Here is a 17422-nt window from a genome sequence, read left to right on the forward strand (position 1 = left end):
CAAAACTTTTTAGCGGAAAGAAATATGTTACAGCAACATTTCTGTTTCCAACATTTGTATTCTCTACTAAATGGAATACTTGAATCGCAACCCATTTTTACAGAACAAGTTAAGACTTATTAAAAGGAATTATTAAGGTCTCTAAAAGGGCGTTTTAAATACGTTTTTGCTAATGATTTTTTCTTAGCAGCTACTTTCCTTGATTTCAAATTTCGTAAATTTGAGTTTATCAAAAATGATATCGATATATATGAACTCATTAGAAAGGCAAAAATGTTTATAAAAACATTTTATGAAATGCATCTAAAAGAATCCGAAGAAATCGATATAACAATTGAAACAAATTGTTTAAATAACACTTTAAACTCATCAAACAGCTCAACTGACAATACCATAAAAACATTTCAGCAATCTTTAACGCCACCGTTTGCAAATACTACTACTTTTGTTAACTACAAAAGACGAAAGCCATTCAACTTAATTGACTTAACTTGTAACAGATAAATCCTGTTGTCATTTAATTGAAAATAATGATAAGCTTGAAAAAGAAATAAACGATTACAGTCTGCAATACTTTCAGAGCTACGAAAATAGTGCCATCGAATTTTTCCAAGCTAATCAAAAATTGTTCCTGGTTTTGACACAAGTTGCATGGGTAATATTTTCAGTTCCAGCGACATCGGTACCATCAGAATGCTTATTAAGTTCAACCGGTTTAATAGATACGGAGCTACGGAACCGGCTGGCGCCAAGCTTATTGAAGCAGTTAGTTTTTATTAAAGAAAACAAATAATGAAAAACATTTCTTTATCAAATAATGTTAAAAGAGTTCGAATTAAACTGAAATTGGTTTTCACTTATAATTTTTAGTAACTTAAAACACTTGTATTCTTTTTTGTTTATCTGATGAGCTTTTTTACAAACAGCTTAATTAATGACAAGTTGTTTTCTTTCCAGTCTTTATTTTCTTTTCCTGTCTGAAAAAAACACCAGTGTTTAATTAATGAGCTGCCACCAGGGTAGGTGCTAGTAGGTGTCACGTGGTGGGGTGCAATTAAAATTTTCGCTAAGTAAAAAAAAAGGTCCTTGTTTTTTGAAATTCGACTACTGACTGGTCTAAAAGGTCTACATTTGCCGGCTTATTTAAAAGGGTAAATTTTTCCGACTAAATGCACAAAAAATGCATTGAGGAGGGAAGGGGTGTGAATAATTTTAAATTTAAGTAATCTTCCCCCGTCACTGAATGGTTTAGAATTTGTAACTAAAAAGACTAATTTCATAGCTTGCAACTGTAGCATTTACTGTTAAGAGAGTGTCTCTTTTTAACAAATCTTGTTGTCCAACGAACTAATTATAAATTTGTTTTTTGTTTTTTCCCTAATTCGTCAAGAAACTTGTTAAGTTTTTTAGATTTTTTGAATCATGGTACCTCTTTAAATTATATTTATTGCACACTAAAACAGATTCATTACATACTAAGCATACTGGCACCCAATTAAATTTTCCAAAATGGTATTGTTTTGCTATGTATACATCTATATATATATATATATGTATATATATATATATATATATATATATATATATATATATATATATATATGTATATATATATATATATATATATATATATATATATATATATATATATATATATATATATATATATATATATATATTTATATATATATAACATATATATATATATATACATGATTATATATATATATATATATATATATATATATATATATATATATATATATATATATATATATATATATATATATATAATATATATATATGTATATGTATATTTATATATATGCATATATATTTATATATATATATATATATAGATATATATATACATGATTATATATATATATAAATATATATATATATATATATATATATATATATATATATATATATATATATTTATATATATATATATTTATATATTTATATATATATATATATACATATATATATATATATATATATATATATATATATATATATATATATATATATATATATATATATATATATATATATATACATATATACATATTTATATATATATATAATAAAAGGTCTACCTGCTGAAACACCCGGTGGTAAATTATTTAGGCGCCCTGTTATTTAATATTATTATACAAATAAAATATAATGTATTAAAATTACTTTTTGGAATAAATTTAACTTTCCAAAATTCCTTTTTTTTTTCTTCCTGAAATTGAATAAACTTTTCGAAATCTAATTTTTTTTTCGAAATTAATTTAGGTTATCAAATATTATTTGGTTTTTTTCGAAATTAATTGCACATTTCGAAATTATCACTTTTCTTTCGAAATTAAGCTCACTTTTCGAAACCTTTTTTTTTCTCGAAATAAATTTCACATTTCGATATTCTTTTTTTTTTTCGAAATTAATTTCACTTTTCGAAATCTACCTTTTTTTTTCGAAGTTAATATAACATTTCAAAATTCTTTTTTTTCTTTCGAAATTAAGTTCACTTTTCGAAATCCACTTTTTTTTTCGAAGTTAATTTCACGTTTCGAAATTCTGTTTTTTCTTTCGAAATTAATTTCACTTTTCGAAGTTCAGTTTTTTATTTCGAAATCAAAATTACATTTAGAAATTCCTTTTTTATTTTCGAAATTAATTTGGCTAGTTCGATTATTTTCATAAGTTTTAGAGATTTCGAAAAAAAAGAAGTATTTCGGTACCAATTTTAATCGAAAATTTTCAAAATTTGCAATTTCGATAATGAACCCTACTTTATATGTTCTTTATGCAAATTGCTCAATAAATTTATTATAGTTGATGGTGCACCTCCTTTCATCAGAACAGGTCTTTTTTTTGAGTTCTTTCACGATTGTATACAACCTTTTCATTGTTTCATCCTCAATAGGAAATTTTTGAATTGCGTGTTGCAATTTCTGTTAAACCACAATCAGATACGAGATGGAAAATTAGAATAAGCTGTGTTTAACAATTTTGCTAAAAGAAATTTTAAAAAATTTCTAAAATAAATTTTAATGAGGCACTTTACAGATTAAAAAAACATGCCTTAAAAAAGAGACATGGGTCAAGAGTCACAAAAGTACGATTGCTGACTGAATATATGAGAAAATGGTCTTTCTTTTTAGGTATCATTATTTGGTATGACATTTTATTTCAAGTTAATAAATCAAATAAACTTCTGCAATCATCTACAACCTTGATATATAAACTACTAAAATAAAAGCAACAAACAACTATCTTTATGAGCATCTTGAAACTGGATTTACTCATGCAAGTAATAAGACTCCTGAAGTTGCAGAAGTATTGCGAATCAAAAAGGTTTTACTAATGTAAATGCGCCCACAAAGCCAATTTATTTATAAAAAAGCATTGATCACACTCGGCGGCTTATACATCAGTATAAATCAAATTTTTTTTACCAGTCATTAATATATCAACTGCATCAGTAAAGAAGCATCTTAAAAAAGTCAGCACTGTCACAAAGCTTTACGATTTTCTTTACAGTCTTTTTTAGCTTCTCATAATTAGTACTACCTCGTGCAATCTTACAGTTAGCAATGAAACTGTGAATAAATAAATGTATATTTTATTCAAACATGCAGCATTAAGAACTTATTATATTTATTATTTTATTAATATATATAGGAAGAATCAGGGCTAAGTTAACAATTTTTGTTTCTTACTAATTTATCAAGGATAGTAAAATTAATTTTACATAAACATGTTAAATTAGTCTTTTGCTATATTAAATATATTTAAATTAACTTATTCAAATAAAAATAGCAAATGATAATTTTATTTTTTCACAACCTTAACACACCGTCATTGTGCCCCAGTACTGGGGCAAGCTGACTATGAACTTGGGACAAGATGACAGCACTGAAAATAGGTAAACATACTTTATCTTTTAAATATGATACATAGTTTAACAAATGATAACTTGTTTTTACATCTTATAAACTATCAAACTTAGCGTAATGCAATGCAAGGTCATGTTGAAGTGTTTAGTACCACTAACAATAATCATAGTTCCTGATGGGATTTTTTCTATAAGTTTATGACACATTCAATTTCTAACATAAATCAGAAAAAATAGTTAGGTAAAAGCCAGTAGCGCCAATGCAACAAATTATAGTTACATTTCTTCCTCTTTCTGCTGAAGCAACTTTAGAAACGCTTCTAGATCCTGTAAAAGAGAGAACCACGGGTATATTAGGCAAAGTAGATAGACCTGACTTATTTGCGACGTAGGTTGAAGAAGCAGAGAATTTATATTTTTCCCTCTGCTCCTTTAAAATTTAAAAAAACTTACTTACACTTGGTTTATTGAAACCCAATGCTCTGGCAATCGATGATGCTTCTGATTTGCGTACACTAAATTTATGTTTCTTTGTAAAATTAGCTAGCAAATCTATTCTTGCCATCTTTTTATCCTTGTTGAACAAATGCAAAATGATTTATTCCTCAGCAAAGTCAAAAACTAGTCTTCTACGCTGTTTTTTTGCTAATCCAAAAAATACTTTGTCCATTGCTGTAATGTAGGATATTAAATCTTCCAGCAGCACAGCATTAAAGACTTCATCCATGAATTGGCATTTCCTGAAATAAAAATTAACATTCTAATGAAAAAGAGGACTCGATTTTAAGGACTCAGATTTAACATATTTGAGCACAGATAACTAAAAGTTTAGATCAATTAACAACTAGATTCAAATTATTATTTTTCGTAAAAACTAATATTTATCCTTACATTTCCATTTTTTTTCAAGCGGCGACGAAGTGTATCTTCAGGTACGTTAAACGCACCATCGCAAACGCACGTTAAACGCACGGGGCGAGACAACAAGCTTGGTGGGGGCATCTTGCCCCCATCATCGTGCCCACCATTCTATTCTCTTATTCTATTTATTCCCAACTAACCTCTTACAAATAGAACTTTCGTAACAATCTTTAATTGAGTGTAATTGAGTCTTCTTTACGGTAATTCTTCAAGGTAGTTCTTCGCGGTAGTTGCTCTCCTTCTTAAATTACGATATAATAGTTAGCTAATACTTATTGAGTCAACACAACAGCTTCTTGATTATAATTATGGTTAATTTAATAAATTTCGAAACACGGAGCAAGACGACGAGCTCGCTATCTTGCCTACATCTTCTTTTCCCGGACAACCTGTACTTAAACTAAGGTAATTATAAATGTTAAACAGAAACGAAATACCTTACCTATATCTGTAGCAGAGCTTATTTACACATGCATAAAAGTCATAGAACGGCAGAGGTAAACAATCAAAGTTTCACAACTAATACAAAAATGGCGATTTCAGCGTCTCTATACAATTTTTAAACGAACAGTCTTTAGGAGAGTTAGTAGTGTCCATTCAATGCTGCCACCTAGTAATAAACTAAGAATTTAAGACATTCTTTATCTCGTCCCGCTCTTTATCTTGGCTTGGTCTCTTCTAATATTAAAATATATTAAATATCAAAATATATTATATGCGTTTTAAAGACAAATTTTTATCTAAACTTTCTTATATAAAATTAACGGTTAGTTTAGTTTAACATTATCACCTTCACTAGGTTTGTAAAGTAAATAAGTTTAGTTTTTTTTACATCCAATGAGAGTTCATTACTTGTAATCCACTTATTTATTTTGAAAGATGTTATTATGCTTCGTTAATATATCACAATTGTAGTCTATTTTTTAGTTTTGCCTAATATTTTCGATGCTATTATTTGATCCGATGTTATGAAATAGTTATAAAAAAACTATTGTTTTAAATTGTTTCTCAAGTTACTTTTTATTTACGTTATAATCTATTTTATAAAAACAATCTGTTATATAAATACAGATAAGAGGAAAACTATTTAAGCCCAACTTATGTCAAGATAACTAAGATTTTATTTAAAAACAAATTTAGTAATGAAAAACGTGTTGCGTAATAACTGTATTTAACAAATCAATTAGCGATTATGATTTATTATAAAAAATTAAAGCTGAGATTTGTCTATTTTTTCTTTAAATATTACTTTAAACTGAAACAATAATTTTTTAAACTGTTACCGTAATAACAATAACACATTGTAAATAATGCGATAAAATAATTTGACAGCGTACTTTCTGGTTCATCAAATTTAGTTTGAAAAAAATAATAATATAAAAGGTAAAATTAAGTTCAAGTTAATATAGGAAAGAATTCAATTTTTTTGAACATATCTAATCAAACATTTTCAGTGAGCCACGTTTTCAACTCCCACTTAACTTTTTTTTATACCCTTGAACCCTCCCTCCTCTGTCCCATTTGACGAAGGTTAATCTATACTTTTTTGCTGTGCTTATGCTTATTTTACGCTGGAGAGTTTATTTATTTGCTTTTTCATTGTAGCAGTCAGGTAAAACGATTTAATAAATGTTTTTAAGCTTACCGTTATTTTAACGGTTACATTAAACCATTTTCTTGTATTTTCGAGTTTATATGTCAAAGAGTAAGTTATTTTACTTGATTTATATAGAATAGTAAATTGAATGTAAAATACTCAAAGTTGATAATTTTTTTATCATTATTTTTTCTTTTTTTGAGCAACCCAAAGTTATAGAATAACAAATGATATAAGGAAATATAGAAAAACAAATATTTGAAGTTAGACGTTTTTTTTTTTTCTTTTTTCATTTTGTTTGGTTAACTTTTGTTTTTTCAGTTTTTGTATTCGTGTTTGAATATAAAAGTTTTTAAATTTAGATTTATTTCTGAGATGATATGGTAAATAATACAAACAAAATAAAAAAAAAGAGCTTTCCGAAACTTTTATTTCGAGCTTTGTTTCCAAGACTTTTGTTTCTTGGTCATGGGTTGTTATGTATATGGATAGTAACCAAGCAAGAAAAAGATACGAGATTTTGGTTTTTACTCATCTGTTTATTTCTGTTAGTTTTTGAAGGATTATATAACGCAATTGTCAGACATGGCAAAGAGTTTCATTGGTAAATGTTTAATATTTACGTTTTATATTTCATTTGTGTCTAAAAATTTATTATAAGACGAATAAGTTATGCAATAAATGTCAACAAGAATAACTGATAAATTCCATACATTTTGTTGAGAACAATTAACATCAGTTAGAGAACTTACTAAAAACAGCTGACATCAACTTGGAACGCAGAACTTACATGAAAAATATATGTATATAAATTAAATTATATTATGGTACTTCTGTATAATTTAATATAAAATAATTTATATACAATTTTACATATACTAAATTTCTAGCCGACACATCTAGTTTCACTTTCAGAATTAATACCCGTATAGACAAGTGTTTGTCAGGATCCAGACATAAAACAAAAATACGTTGATTCCATGGGAAGTTTTACACGTACTTTAAGAGGTTTTAAATTGTATTTTGAACTGGTTTCACATTCGTAACGGACACTTAATACAATATTATACTTCGTTTCTGAAACGGTGAAACTATTAAAAAAGCATAATATCCTAATTGGTGATTCAGTAATTAGTTATGTATATTTAATTTCACAGTATTGAAACTCAATTCTTAAAACATTTTATTCTTTTTTTGTTTTCAGGAGTTTTAAACATGTGGCAGAAACCATGATAACTTTAAGCAAAGTCGTGCAGTTGGGTATTATGCCTTACCCAACTGGCATGACTTCGTTTAAATTTAGTGCCTCTAGTTAGATTTTTTGACTACTTTTTTAAATTAAAAAAAAACAATGCTTTATAGCACAGAGTGTCCCATGTTTTTCCAGAATTAAGATGTTGTCTATTGTTATGTTACTTTTGTTGTCTATTGTTATGTTACTTTTGTTGTCTATTGTTATCTTACTTTTGTTGTCTATTGTTATGTTACTTTTGTTGTTTATTGTTATCTTACTTTTTTTGTCTACTGTTATCTTACTTTTGTTGTCTATTGTTTGTTACTTTTGTTGTCTATTGTTATCTTACTTTTGTTGTCTATTGTTATGTTACTTTTGTTGTCTATAGTTATATTACTTTTCTTTTATGGCTATTTATACTTAAATAAGAATTTGTTTTAACTATTTAGACTTAAACAATATTTGTATCATACTTCATGTTTCAGCGTAACTGTGATATGATAATACGTTTTGAGTTATGAATATAAAATATATAATTTTATATGCTTTCTCTGAAGCTAAATGGTGTTAAATCTTATTTAATATTAGGTTTAATGATGTTACACATCATTAATAATACCATAAATAGTTGAATCTTTTACCCTTACATATGCCACATCTATAAAGAACGTCATCTTAATGCAATGTTTTCAATTTTTGTCTGGTTCTTTACAACTCTATTAAACACCTGGCTTGCGTAAGGATAATAGGAGATCATTTATATAGTATATTCATCATTCTTTAAAAAATATTACGCGATAATTAAATTTTTTTTTTTTTTGCCAAATATGAGAAAAGTTTTTTGAAGGTTAAATATTTTGTACATGCACGTGCAATACCGAGAAATTTTACTATTGGAGTCGGAGTCGCGATTTTGTTTTGCGACTCCGCTAAAAATGTCGCGACTCTACAACTCCGACTCAACAGCCTTGCATTAATTAGTCAATTGTTTTAAAATTACATTTTATTTGTCCTATTCAAAATTTAAACAACTCTGTTATCAAAGCAATTAGTTTTAATTGAAATTAAGATCAGAAACAAGAAAAAATTTTGCATCTTCTGGTTGAAAATCCTGGTGTATCAAGTAAAACAATTTCTAAAAACTTGTAGATTGCTTTTAGAATAGTGCAGAGCATTGTGAAACTATTAAAGGACACTGGTACAATCAAAAGAAAATCACGAAGTGGAAGAAAAAAAGTTTTTATCTGACGAGATCTTGTTAAAAAAAGTTAAAGTCAATGTCTATGGTATATAGATAGAAATCCGGAAACTTCTGTTTGAACTTTTTCAAATAAGTTTCAGACATGTGTTTCCACTACACAAGGAGTGAAAAGAAATTGTGGCTATGAACCTTGTTAAAAGAAAAAAAGTTACTCATCGTGAAGAAAAGCAAGAAAACGGTGCAATTTGCCGTTCAAAACTGCTCTATATAAAATTATGTGCCAAAAAATCTTGTTTGATTATTGATGATGCATATTGTGTTGCATATTTCTGATCTCTGACACCAATATTATAGAGCAATTAAACGTAAGAAACTGAGTTTCTAATATAAATACATTGGAATGCAGAAATTTGCTAAATAGTTCTTAGTTTGGCAAGCAATTTGTGAATGTAGTGAAAGAACCTCTTGTTTAGTGACTACGGAAATATACATCAAAGAATGCTTTAAGAAGCGTCTGTTGCCGCTTTTAAGATCTCATACGAGCAATCCGTTTTTTTGGCCCATTTTAACATCATGTCACTACTCTGGGACAATTTTAAACTGGTTAGGAAAACATAAAGTTGATTTCGTTGAAAAACACTGCAATCCACCAAATTGTCCCGAAATACATCCTACCAAACAATATTGGGCTATTGTCAAATGAAAACTAATGTTCAATGTAAAAAAAGCTAAAAGCATCCAATATTTTAAAAATATATCGATTAGAGCTAGCAAAAAAACTATGTGAAATACAAAGCTTCAATTGACTACAACACTTCTTAATTTTGAATATTATATTCCGGAACTAGAAAAAGTTATCAGCTAGGGGTCATCCATAAATGATGTCAGCATTTTTTCTCAAATTTTCGACTCCCTCTCCCCCTTTGTCAAACTGTCAATTTTTGGCCAAACCCCCGTTATATATGATGTCAGTTTTTGTGTACTCCCCCCCTAAAAACAATAAAAACGTTTAAAAACTATTGATTTTTTTTCTGACTAAATTATACATTTATATAATAGTAGATCTCATCAAATTAGTTGATATCTCATTAAATAATCAACTAAGCAAATAGTATTATATATCTTTAACATAATCTTCCCATGAGTTGTTGAAGTGATCATCAATTGAAACAATAGGTAGTGAAATGCTCTCCGCGCTCTAAAAAGATATCGTATTCTTGAGGTACAATCAAATTCGTTGCGTCAGCTTCATCTAACCATTTAGCGATTTCCGAACTCTTCTGCAAGGTGATGACTGCCAAAGTTTCTGTCTGACGCTTGGCAGCAATACGAACAGGTTGGACCCATTTGATTAGAGGGAGTGTTATAGCATAAGAATAGATAGAAGCGTGCTTTTTCAATATAGCTTGAGAGGCAAAGTTGATATTGCACTTTTTACAGATTCTATCAGCTAGGCTAGACTGAATTGATAGATAAAACGCATCATACGGCAAAATTGGAAATCCTTTGGCAGTACGAGGAAGAATACTTTCATTGTTTGATGCGATGAGCATAAAGACGGATAATAAAAACAATTCTTTTGCTCCTTCTGAGACATCTACTGCTTTGAGCCCGTCTCTCGTTTAGTTGACAGGTACAAGTGGCGGAAAAAATCTTGCTCTAATTATAGTAAAGTAAGAGCTTCTAATAGTCCGACAACAAGAACGATTTTCACATTTCACAATTTGAGTAAAATATTGACTTGTACGAAGATGATCGGCAATCCAACGTTGATCTTGTAATAAAAGGATCTTTGACTCTAGCTCTGATTTATCTGTATCAATATACTCTGCAATGGTTGGATAACCGTCAATTTGTAGATCAGACCAAATATCAGCCAAAGCCTGTCCAGCAAAACCAAAGTTCTGTTTTTCTAAATTTTCATCTATTGTCCTGCCTGATTTAAAAAGATATGTTGGTTATTATAGGCTAAAAATTATAATAATATTTTTATAAATTAATTTTTGTCAATGTGATTACCTTGAGAATCAAGATGAGTTCCGTAATGTTCGTGCGGAAGAATCACCCCAGATAATTCTTTACTTAGAGGTGCCATTTGTCGCTCAGCTCTGTTGAATGCACTGCGGCCTTGAGCGTTCGTCATAATGAAAAGAGCATCAAGGTTATTCTTTAAGAAATGGTGAATCCCAATTTAAATTACTTTCTGGTATCTACAATTTTCGTCGGATCCTCCATCGACGCTAAACACAACGATAGGCTTAACCATATTAGTTTGAGGATCTCTGGTAATAGAGTCGAACTCTTTGATATCCATGAGCCGCTGAAAGTCTAATCCATGAGCGAAGGTGGTCGAGGATGCGTGTTTTCCTGATCAAACAGCAATGTAGGTAGGTCCAGAATAAGTAACAGCATCTATTTTTCCGAGACCATCTTTTTTGATCGTAATTCCAGCGTATACAGATGGTATAAGCTTGTGTTTAGCAGCCACTTCCCAGTCGTGGTCCGGGAGAGTTACTTGGTACTCCAAATACATCAATAGACAACGCCTGTTTTTTGGCTGCTGTGATTCCAATTGGCACTCTAGCCTAGTCGTCTTGGCTAATGAAATACACTTTGTCTGGGTCTAATATAGAACAAACTTTTTCCACATATAGCTGAAGTGCAAAAGAGTCCGTCAACATGTTTTAAATGAAATTCATTCTGAGGACTGATTAATCTAACAGGGTCTGTTTTGACGTTCCTTTTGCCTTCTAATGCTCCGCAACTTCTTGGAAGTAGACAAGAATAAAAAGCGCTCTTGCTGATTGCAAATCCAATTTTGTTTATCTTGGATGTCAATTCTTCGAGAGTTTTAATGCTCTAAATAATAAAGAAATATATTTTAATATAATTCAATTTTTTACAGAAAACGGGATTTATTTCGTAAATTATATTGTGTGAAGTAGCGTTTCGGATTTTTTTTGGTAGCAACCTTAGTCAGCTGCCAAATTTTCTTAGTAAAACAATCTCTATAATCTTTTTAGGAAAGTTTTTTAATCTCGTTTTACGGTTGACTTGCTAACTGCTGTGTCTGAAAGATTTGAAAAGATGGACGCGGAGAGGCAACAATTAGCTGTTGTTGTTAACAAATCTAAAGCTTTTAATAAAGTTTAGCATGCTGGTTTTCTCTATAAGCTTGTCTTATATAGTGTATCTGGGAAAGTTTTTGAGATTATCAAAATATTTCTTTCTAACCACTTTATTGAGGTCATCCTTAAAAGCTACAATTCTTCTTCTTCTTCTCCAGTAACTCTGGGATACCTCAGGGTTCTAATCTCGGTCCTGTTTCGTTTCTTATCTATATTAATGATCTTCCTGACAATCTTACATATAAATCTTATACTCCTGTTTTGACAAAAAGTCTTTTCTACTCAATCGCTTAGAACAGGCAGCCGATCTTGAATCTGTTACAGAAGTGAGATCAGCCTCTACGCACTCATCTGTAGACAGATTAAGGAAAACAGTGGCTTGTGAATTTTAACTCCAACAAAACCTTTTTACGTCTTGACTTATTATCGTTTACTACTGACCTCTAATGGAGACCATTTTACAATCAATAACAAAGCTAGCATCTGCTAAGGTTGCTTTTGAAACAGCAATCTCTTTGAATCTTGCCAAGAAACAGTTGACAGAAGTCTTGTAGCGCATGAAAATCACTTACATGCTCTACAAGTACTCCTGGTTTTATTCTTAACCTCTACAAATTTCTTATTCATATTTGGATGGAATTCTGTTGTATTATTTTGGCTAGTACTTTTAACGATGTCTATTCTATTTTAGACAAGGTCCGAAACGCATTATAAACATAAATGGACCTGGTTAATCTGCCCAGCTACCCTCTCTCTCATTATCATAAAGTCAAATCTCTTTCAATTTTCTACAATACTATCATTGTCGCTGCTTAAAAGAGCTGTCATCTTTAGCTCCATCAACTATAACTCATTCTTGCTTGACTAGTCATTCTTTTACTGTATCTGTCCCTTCTTGTTCTTAAATCTTTTATTTGCCTGGTTTTTCCTACCGACAACTTTTAAAGACTTCTTTCAATTGTTTCCCATCTCTTTAACTCTGTATTTTGATTTAAAGTATTTATAATATATATAAACTCTGTTCTTTGACTTAAACTCCAACTTAATAGTGGTTACTTGTAGCCTTGTTGGGAATAAATTAGAATTAAAAGAACATAAATTGCTTTTTTGACTACATAAGTTGTGTTTTTGACAGCATAAGTTATGGTTTTGACAACATAATTAAGTTTTTGACAACATGAGCTTTGTTTTTGAAAACAAAAGTTATGTTTTTAACAACATAAATTATATTTTTGACAACATAAGTTATATTTTTAACAAAATAAATTATTTTTTTGACAACATAAGTTATGTTTTTGACAATATGAGTTATGTTTTTGACAACATAAGTTATCCTTTTAACAACCTAAGTTTTACTAAAGCAAAGGGTTGATTAAATGCAAAAAAAAATTAGGAGTATGATTTTTCAGCTTTTCAGTTTTATCAGCTTTCAAAACTTTAAATAACCTAGTGATGTATTTTGGTATCTTGAATAAATGGTTCTATACAGGGATGTCTTGGAAGCATTTTTTTAATATCTGGTTTTTAAATAGATATTTGTATTAACGGATATTTCATTAGATATTTGTATTAACGGACAGACGTTTTTATTAAAAAACTAACAATGCGTATTTTGATGCCAAATATTTTAAATTTTTGCCACGGTAAACATTTTAAAATGAAAAGTTTTAATTTGAAGCTTTTGAAAAGAAATGATCCCTCTAAATATACAACAGCTTGTGTTCCATCTAGACTTCAAGTAAGCAGGGGATCTAATAATTCTAGTTAAAAATATTTTTTTTTAAATAAAATTATTAACAATCACATCAAAAATATTCATTTAAAATTGTATGGAAAGTAAAGAAAAAATAAAATTTAACCTTTCGCATCTTCAATTCCACAAGGTTGTTCAAATGGTAGCATGTTGGTTGTAAAGAATTTTCTATCGAAGTTAGACAGTTGCTTTTTTATTTCACATTTAAAGTTAATTTCAATTAAAGTATTTATCAAAATGATGGGATATTGAGGATGGGATGAAAAGTTAAAGCAAATACATAAAAAAATAACTTGGTAATTGCTTTAGATAGCTAAATAATTAGTAATACTAAATGGTTGTTTATCATATACTACTAAAGGATCTAGTCCTTAAATTGTTAACACCACCAGCATCTTCTGCATTTTCAGAGAGATTGTTTTCTGATTATGGAAATAATTATGAGAAAAACGATCAAGGTTGTTACCTCAACGCGGAGAAATGCTACTGTTTATACATAGTAATACAAATAAGTTCATAAATGAGTGATAAAATCTGTATTTCTTGTGCATAATTTATTCTTATTTATTTGAACTATACAACTTGAACAAAAATTTTTTGAATCCTTATTTACATTAAATTACTTTAAAAGATTATTACTTTAGAATTTGTGTTCTAGGTTCTCTTATTATGTTGAATACCAAATAGTTTGATCAGGTCTAAACTGTGTATCTTAGACTGAATTATCTAAGACTGCAGCAATAGTTAAAAAAAGTTTTTTTCTTTTTATTTATTAATATGAAATATCCGGCGTAGTTAACTGGATTATTTAAAATCCGGCAGAATATCGAATATTATACAAATATCTGAAATATTTCTAAATCTATGTCTTCCCTTATATCTCAATTTCAAAAGCAAGGCAATCAATTTAAGTATTTTTTTTTAATAATTGTAGGTTCTGCCCGAGTGCATTTCTTTATTGTGTAGTGTTAATTGTTACCATTTCATTTTTACGTGAAAGACAAATACAATGTCTTATTAATAATAAATGCATTTATGATCTTTCTGGCGAAGACGTTATAACAAAGGTGATTTAAATGTTTATTTTTTGTACTGTAAAGTTTTTAGGTGCTTTGTTTTTTATTATATACATATATATGTATATATATATGTATATATGTATATATGTATATATATATATATATATATATATATATATATATATATATATATATATATATATATATATATATGCATATATACATACAAATATACATATATATATATATATATATATATATATATATATATATATATATATATATATATATGTATATATATATATACATATAAATATACATATATATATATCTATATATATATATACATATATATTCATACATATGTATATATATATATATATATATATATATATATATATATATATATATATATATATATATATATATATATATATATATATATATATATATATATATATATATATAGGCATTCAGTAAATGGCTTTTTCCAAAAAGAGTTACAATTATTGAGCAGACTGGGCTGCTGGTTTTAATTATTGGAAGGTGGCTACTTCCTTCAGGTAATATTTGTTTTGAGTTGTATACATGCTTTTGATTATTAGTGTGTGCTTGTGGTAACTAATAATATTAATAGATAACTAAAAATTTAACAGGATCAATCTCAAAGGATCAGTTTTCTCAAATTTTGTTAATTTACATTGGAACTGCTGCTGATATTGTGGAGTTCAATGAGATTTACAACAACGACGTCATACAAGATGTGATTAAGGTTGGTGGCGCCGACAATTTACTGCACGGAGTAATGGCAGTTTGGGCTTTGGCTATATTACAGTTTTCATTTACTGTAACTCTTCCTGAAGATGGTTTAAAACATGTAGAAAAAGAAGAAACATTCCAGGTAGAAAAAATGAGTTATTTTAATAAAATTAAATCAAATCATGTTACACCTATCTCGTATATGCATTATAAATCAAGATTGCGTGAAGAATTTTCGGATTCCGAAAAATTGGTTTTAGAGAACAAAGAATTAGTTAAGGAGCTAAATGGTCTTCATCCGAAACGCAGTAATGCTTCAACAATATCAGCTAGTAATAATGACAATAATTTACAGAATGGTGCAAAAATAAATAGTGTAATAAACAAAACTAATAATAGTAATGAAAAGTTTTTATCTCATTTCGGATCCGCACAAATTAGATCAGAAGATGTTGCTTATTTTAATTCCAGAGGGAAAACATCAGTAACACTTCCTACTGGATTAAGAAATCCTCAAAACGTGGGCTCACCACCAGTTACTAATAGAAGTCATACTTCCATGAGTTATGTACCAATATCTCCAAATATAAACTCAATCTCAATAAAAAATGACAGCAATATTAACCTTAAAAACAGGGAGTCTGGGGCTCAGTTGCGTTTCTGGCCAAAACGGTTCAAATCATCTAAACAAGATAATAACTTAGAATATAATCTTAAAAACGTACGTAAAGATTCCGATCAAGAAGACGATAGCTTGGGAATCGGTAAGGATGATATTCAAAATTGTTTTGTGAAATATATAGACTTTATTGGAATAATGATGGCAATACTTATGCAAGATGGGCCATTTTTTATTTTTCGCTTTGTTCTTATTGTTCGTTACCAAGTTGTGACAGAAATGATCATTTTGCTAACAGTAAAAAATGCACTTGTTATAATAGTTCAAGTATACAGAATGCTTAACATGCATTGTTCAGAACCAAAGCAAGAAGATTTAGAAGTTGATGATGCAACTAATCGCATAAGAAACGCTATAGAACAAAATAAAAGATTTTCTTCCAGACTTTCCTTAAAACGTCAAAGAGCAGGTTTAGCCCTCACAGCTCTTGCAAGAATGCAGATCTTAAGTAAAGACAATCCTCCACCTAAAATAGGAGATGATTCTAACGAAAGTGTCAAAAATACTTCATAATAATGAGTTGGTTGATAACAGTTTATGTAAATATTTAATCACAAACTTTAATATTTTTTTGATAAATTTAAATTATTTAAGTTGAGTTATTTATAGCGTATTTACTAGAAAAAATACCTTACAAAAACTTTGCAATTTTTTATGCAATATGCCATTATAATACTATACAGTATTTTAAATTATTTATATGGCTTTAATCAGAGATAGCTAATGTTTGATGCTTAATGTTTCCTTAAAAACAGCAATTTTTCAAATTATATTTAGAATAAAAAAAATCATTTCGCAGAATCAAGTTTAATTACTAATTAGTATTTTTTTTATTTAATTAATTTTGAAATTAATAATCTTATCTTTAAATTATGTTAGTGAGCTCTAATTGTTTAATTGTACAAGTGATTTTAAACTCATTACATTGTTCTAAATTGTTATCTCATTAAACTTATTACATTGTTCTAAATTGTTATCTCATTAAACTCATAAGTGATTTTAAACTCATTGTTCTAAATTGTTATCTTCTAGCTCACGGTCGGAGCTTCAAGTTAACAGCAGTCTACTAGTAGGATTAATTCAATATGCCTTTCCATAAATTCCAATTAAATTTTCTTTCTAACTATTTGGGAAACTGACTGTTACAATTGCTTTAAATGTTTTATAAAAACACTTTTGATTCTTTGAGTTATAGACTTACTTTAAGTCAAATTCCTGTCATAAGTTGATTATCAGAAG

General features: G+C 28.4%; 1 protein-coding gene across 2 annotated transcripts; it reads left to right on the forward strand.

Moving 5' to 3' along the window:
* The first annotated feature begins 6432 nt into the window (after nt 1-6432).
* LOC100208207 (importin-13 homolog A) lies at nt 6433-16823 on the forward strand. Of its 2 annotated transcripts, none has more exons than XM_065803171.1 (6): nt 6433-6518; nt 6614-6673; nt 6773-7014; nt 14661-14793; nt 15215-15308; nt 15402-16823. In XM_065803171.1, exons 3-6 carry the CDS (start codon nt 6791-6793, stop codon nt 16694-16696), a joined length of 1746 nt encoding a protein of 581 aa, XP_065659243.1. In that variant the 5' UTR covers nt 6433-6518; nt 6614-6673; nt 6773-6790; the 3' UTR covers nt 16697-16823. The 2 variants fall into 2 exon arrangements, with proteins under 2 accessions (XP_065659243.1, XP_065659244.1); XM_065803172.1 differs by having other exon boundaries at nt 6445-6518; nt 6760-7014.
* Nucleotides 16824-17422: the final 599 nt, after the last annotated feature.

The sequence above is a fragment of the Hydra vulgaris genome, chromosome 08 (assembly GCF_038396675.1).
Source record: "Hydra vulgaris chromosome 08, alternate assembly HydraT2T_AEP".
In the NCBI taxonomy this organism is placed as follows: domain Eukaryota; kingdom Metazoa; phylum Cnidaria; class Hydrozoa; order Anthoathecata; family Hydridae; genus Hydra; species Hydra vulgaris.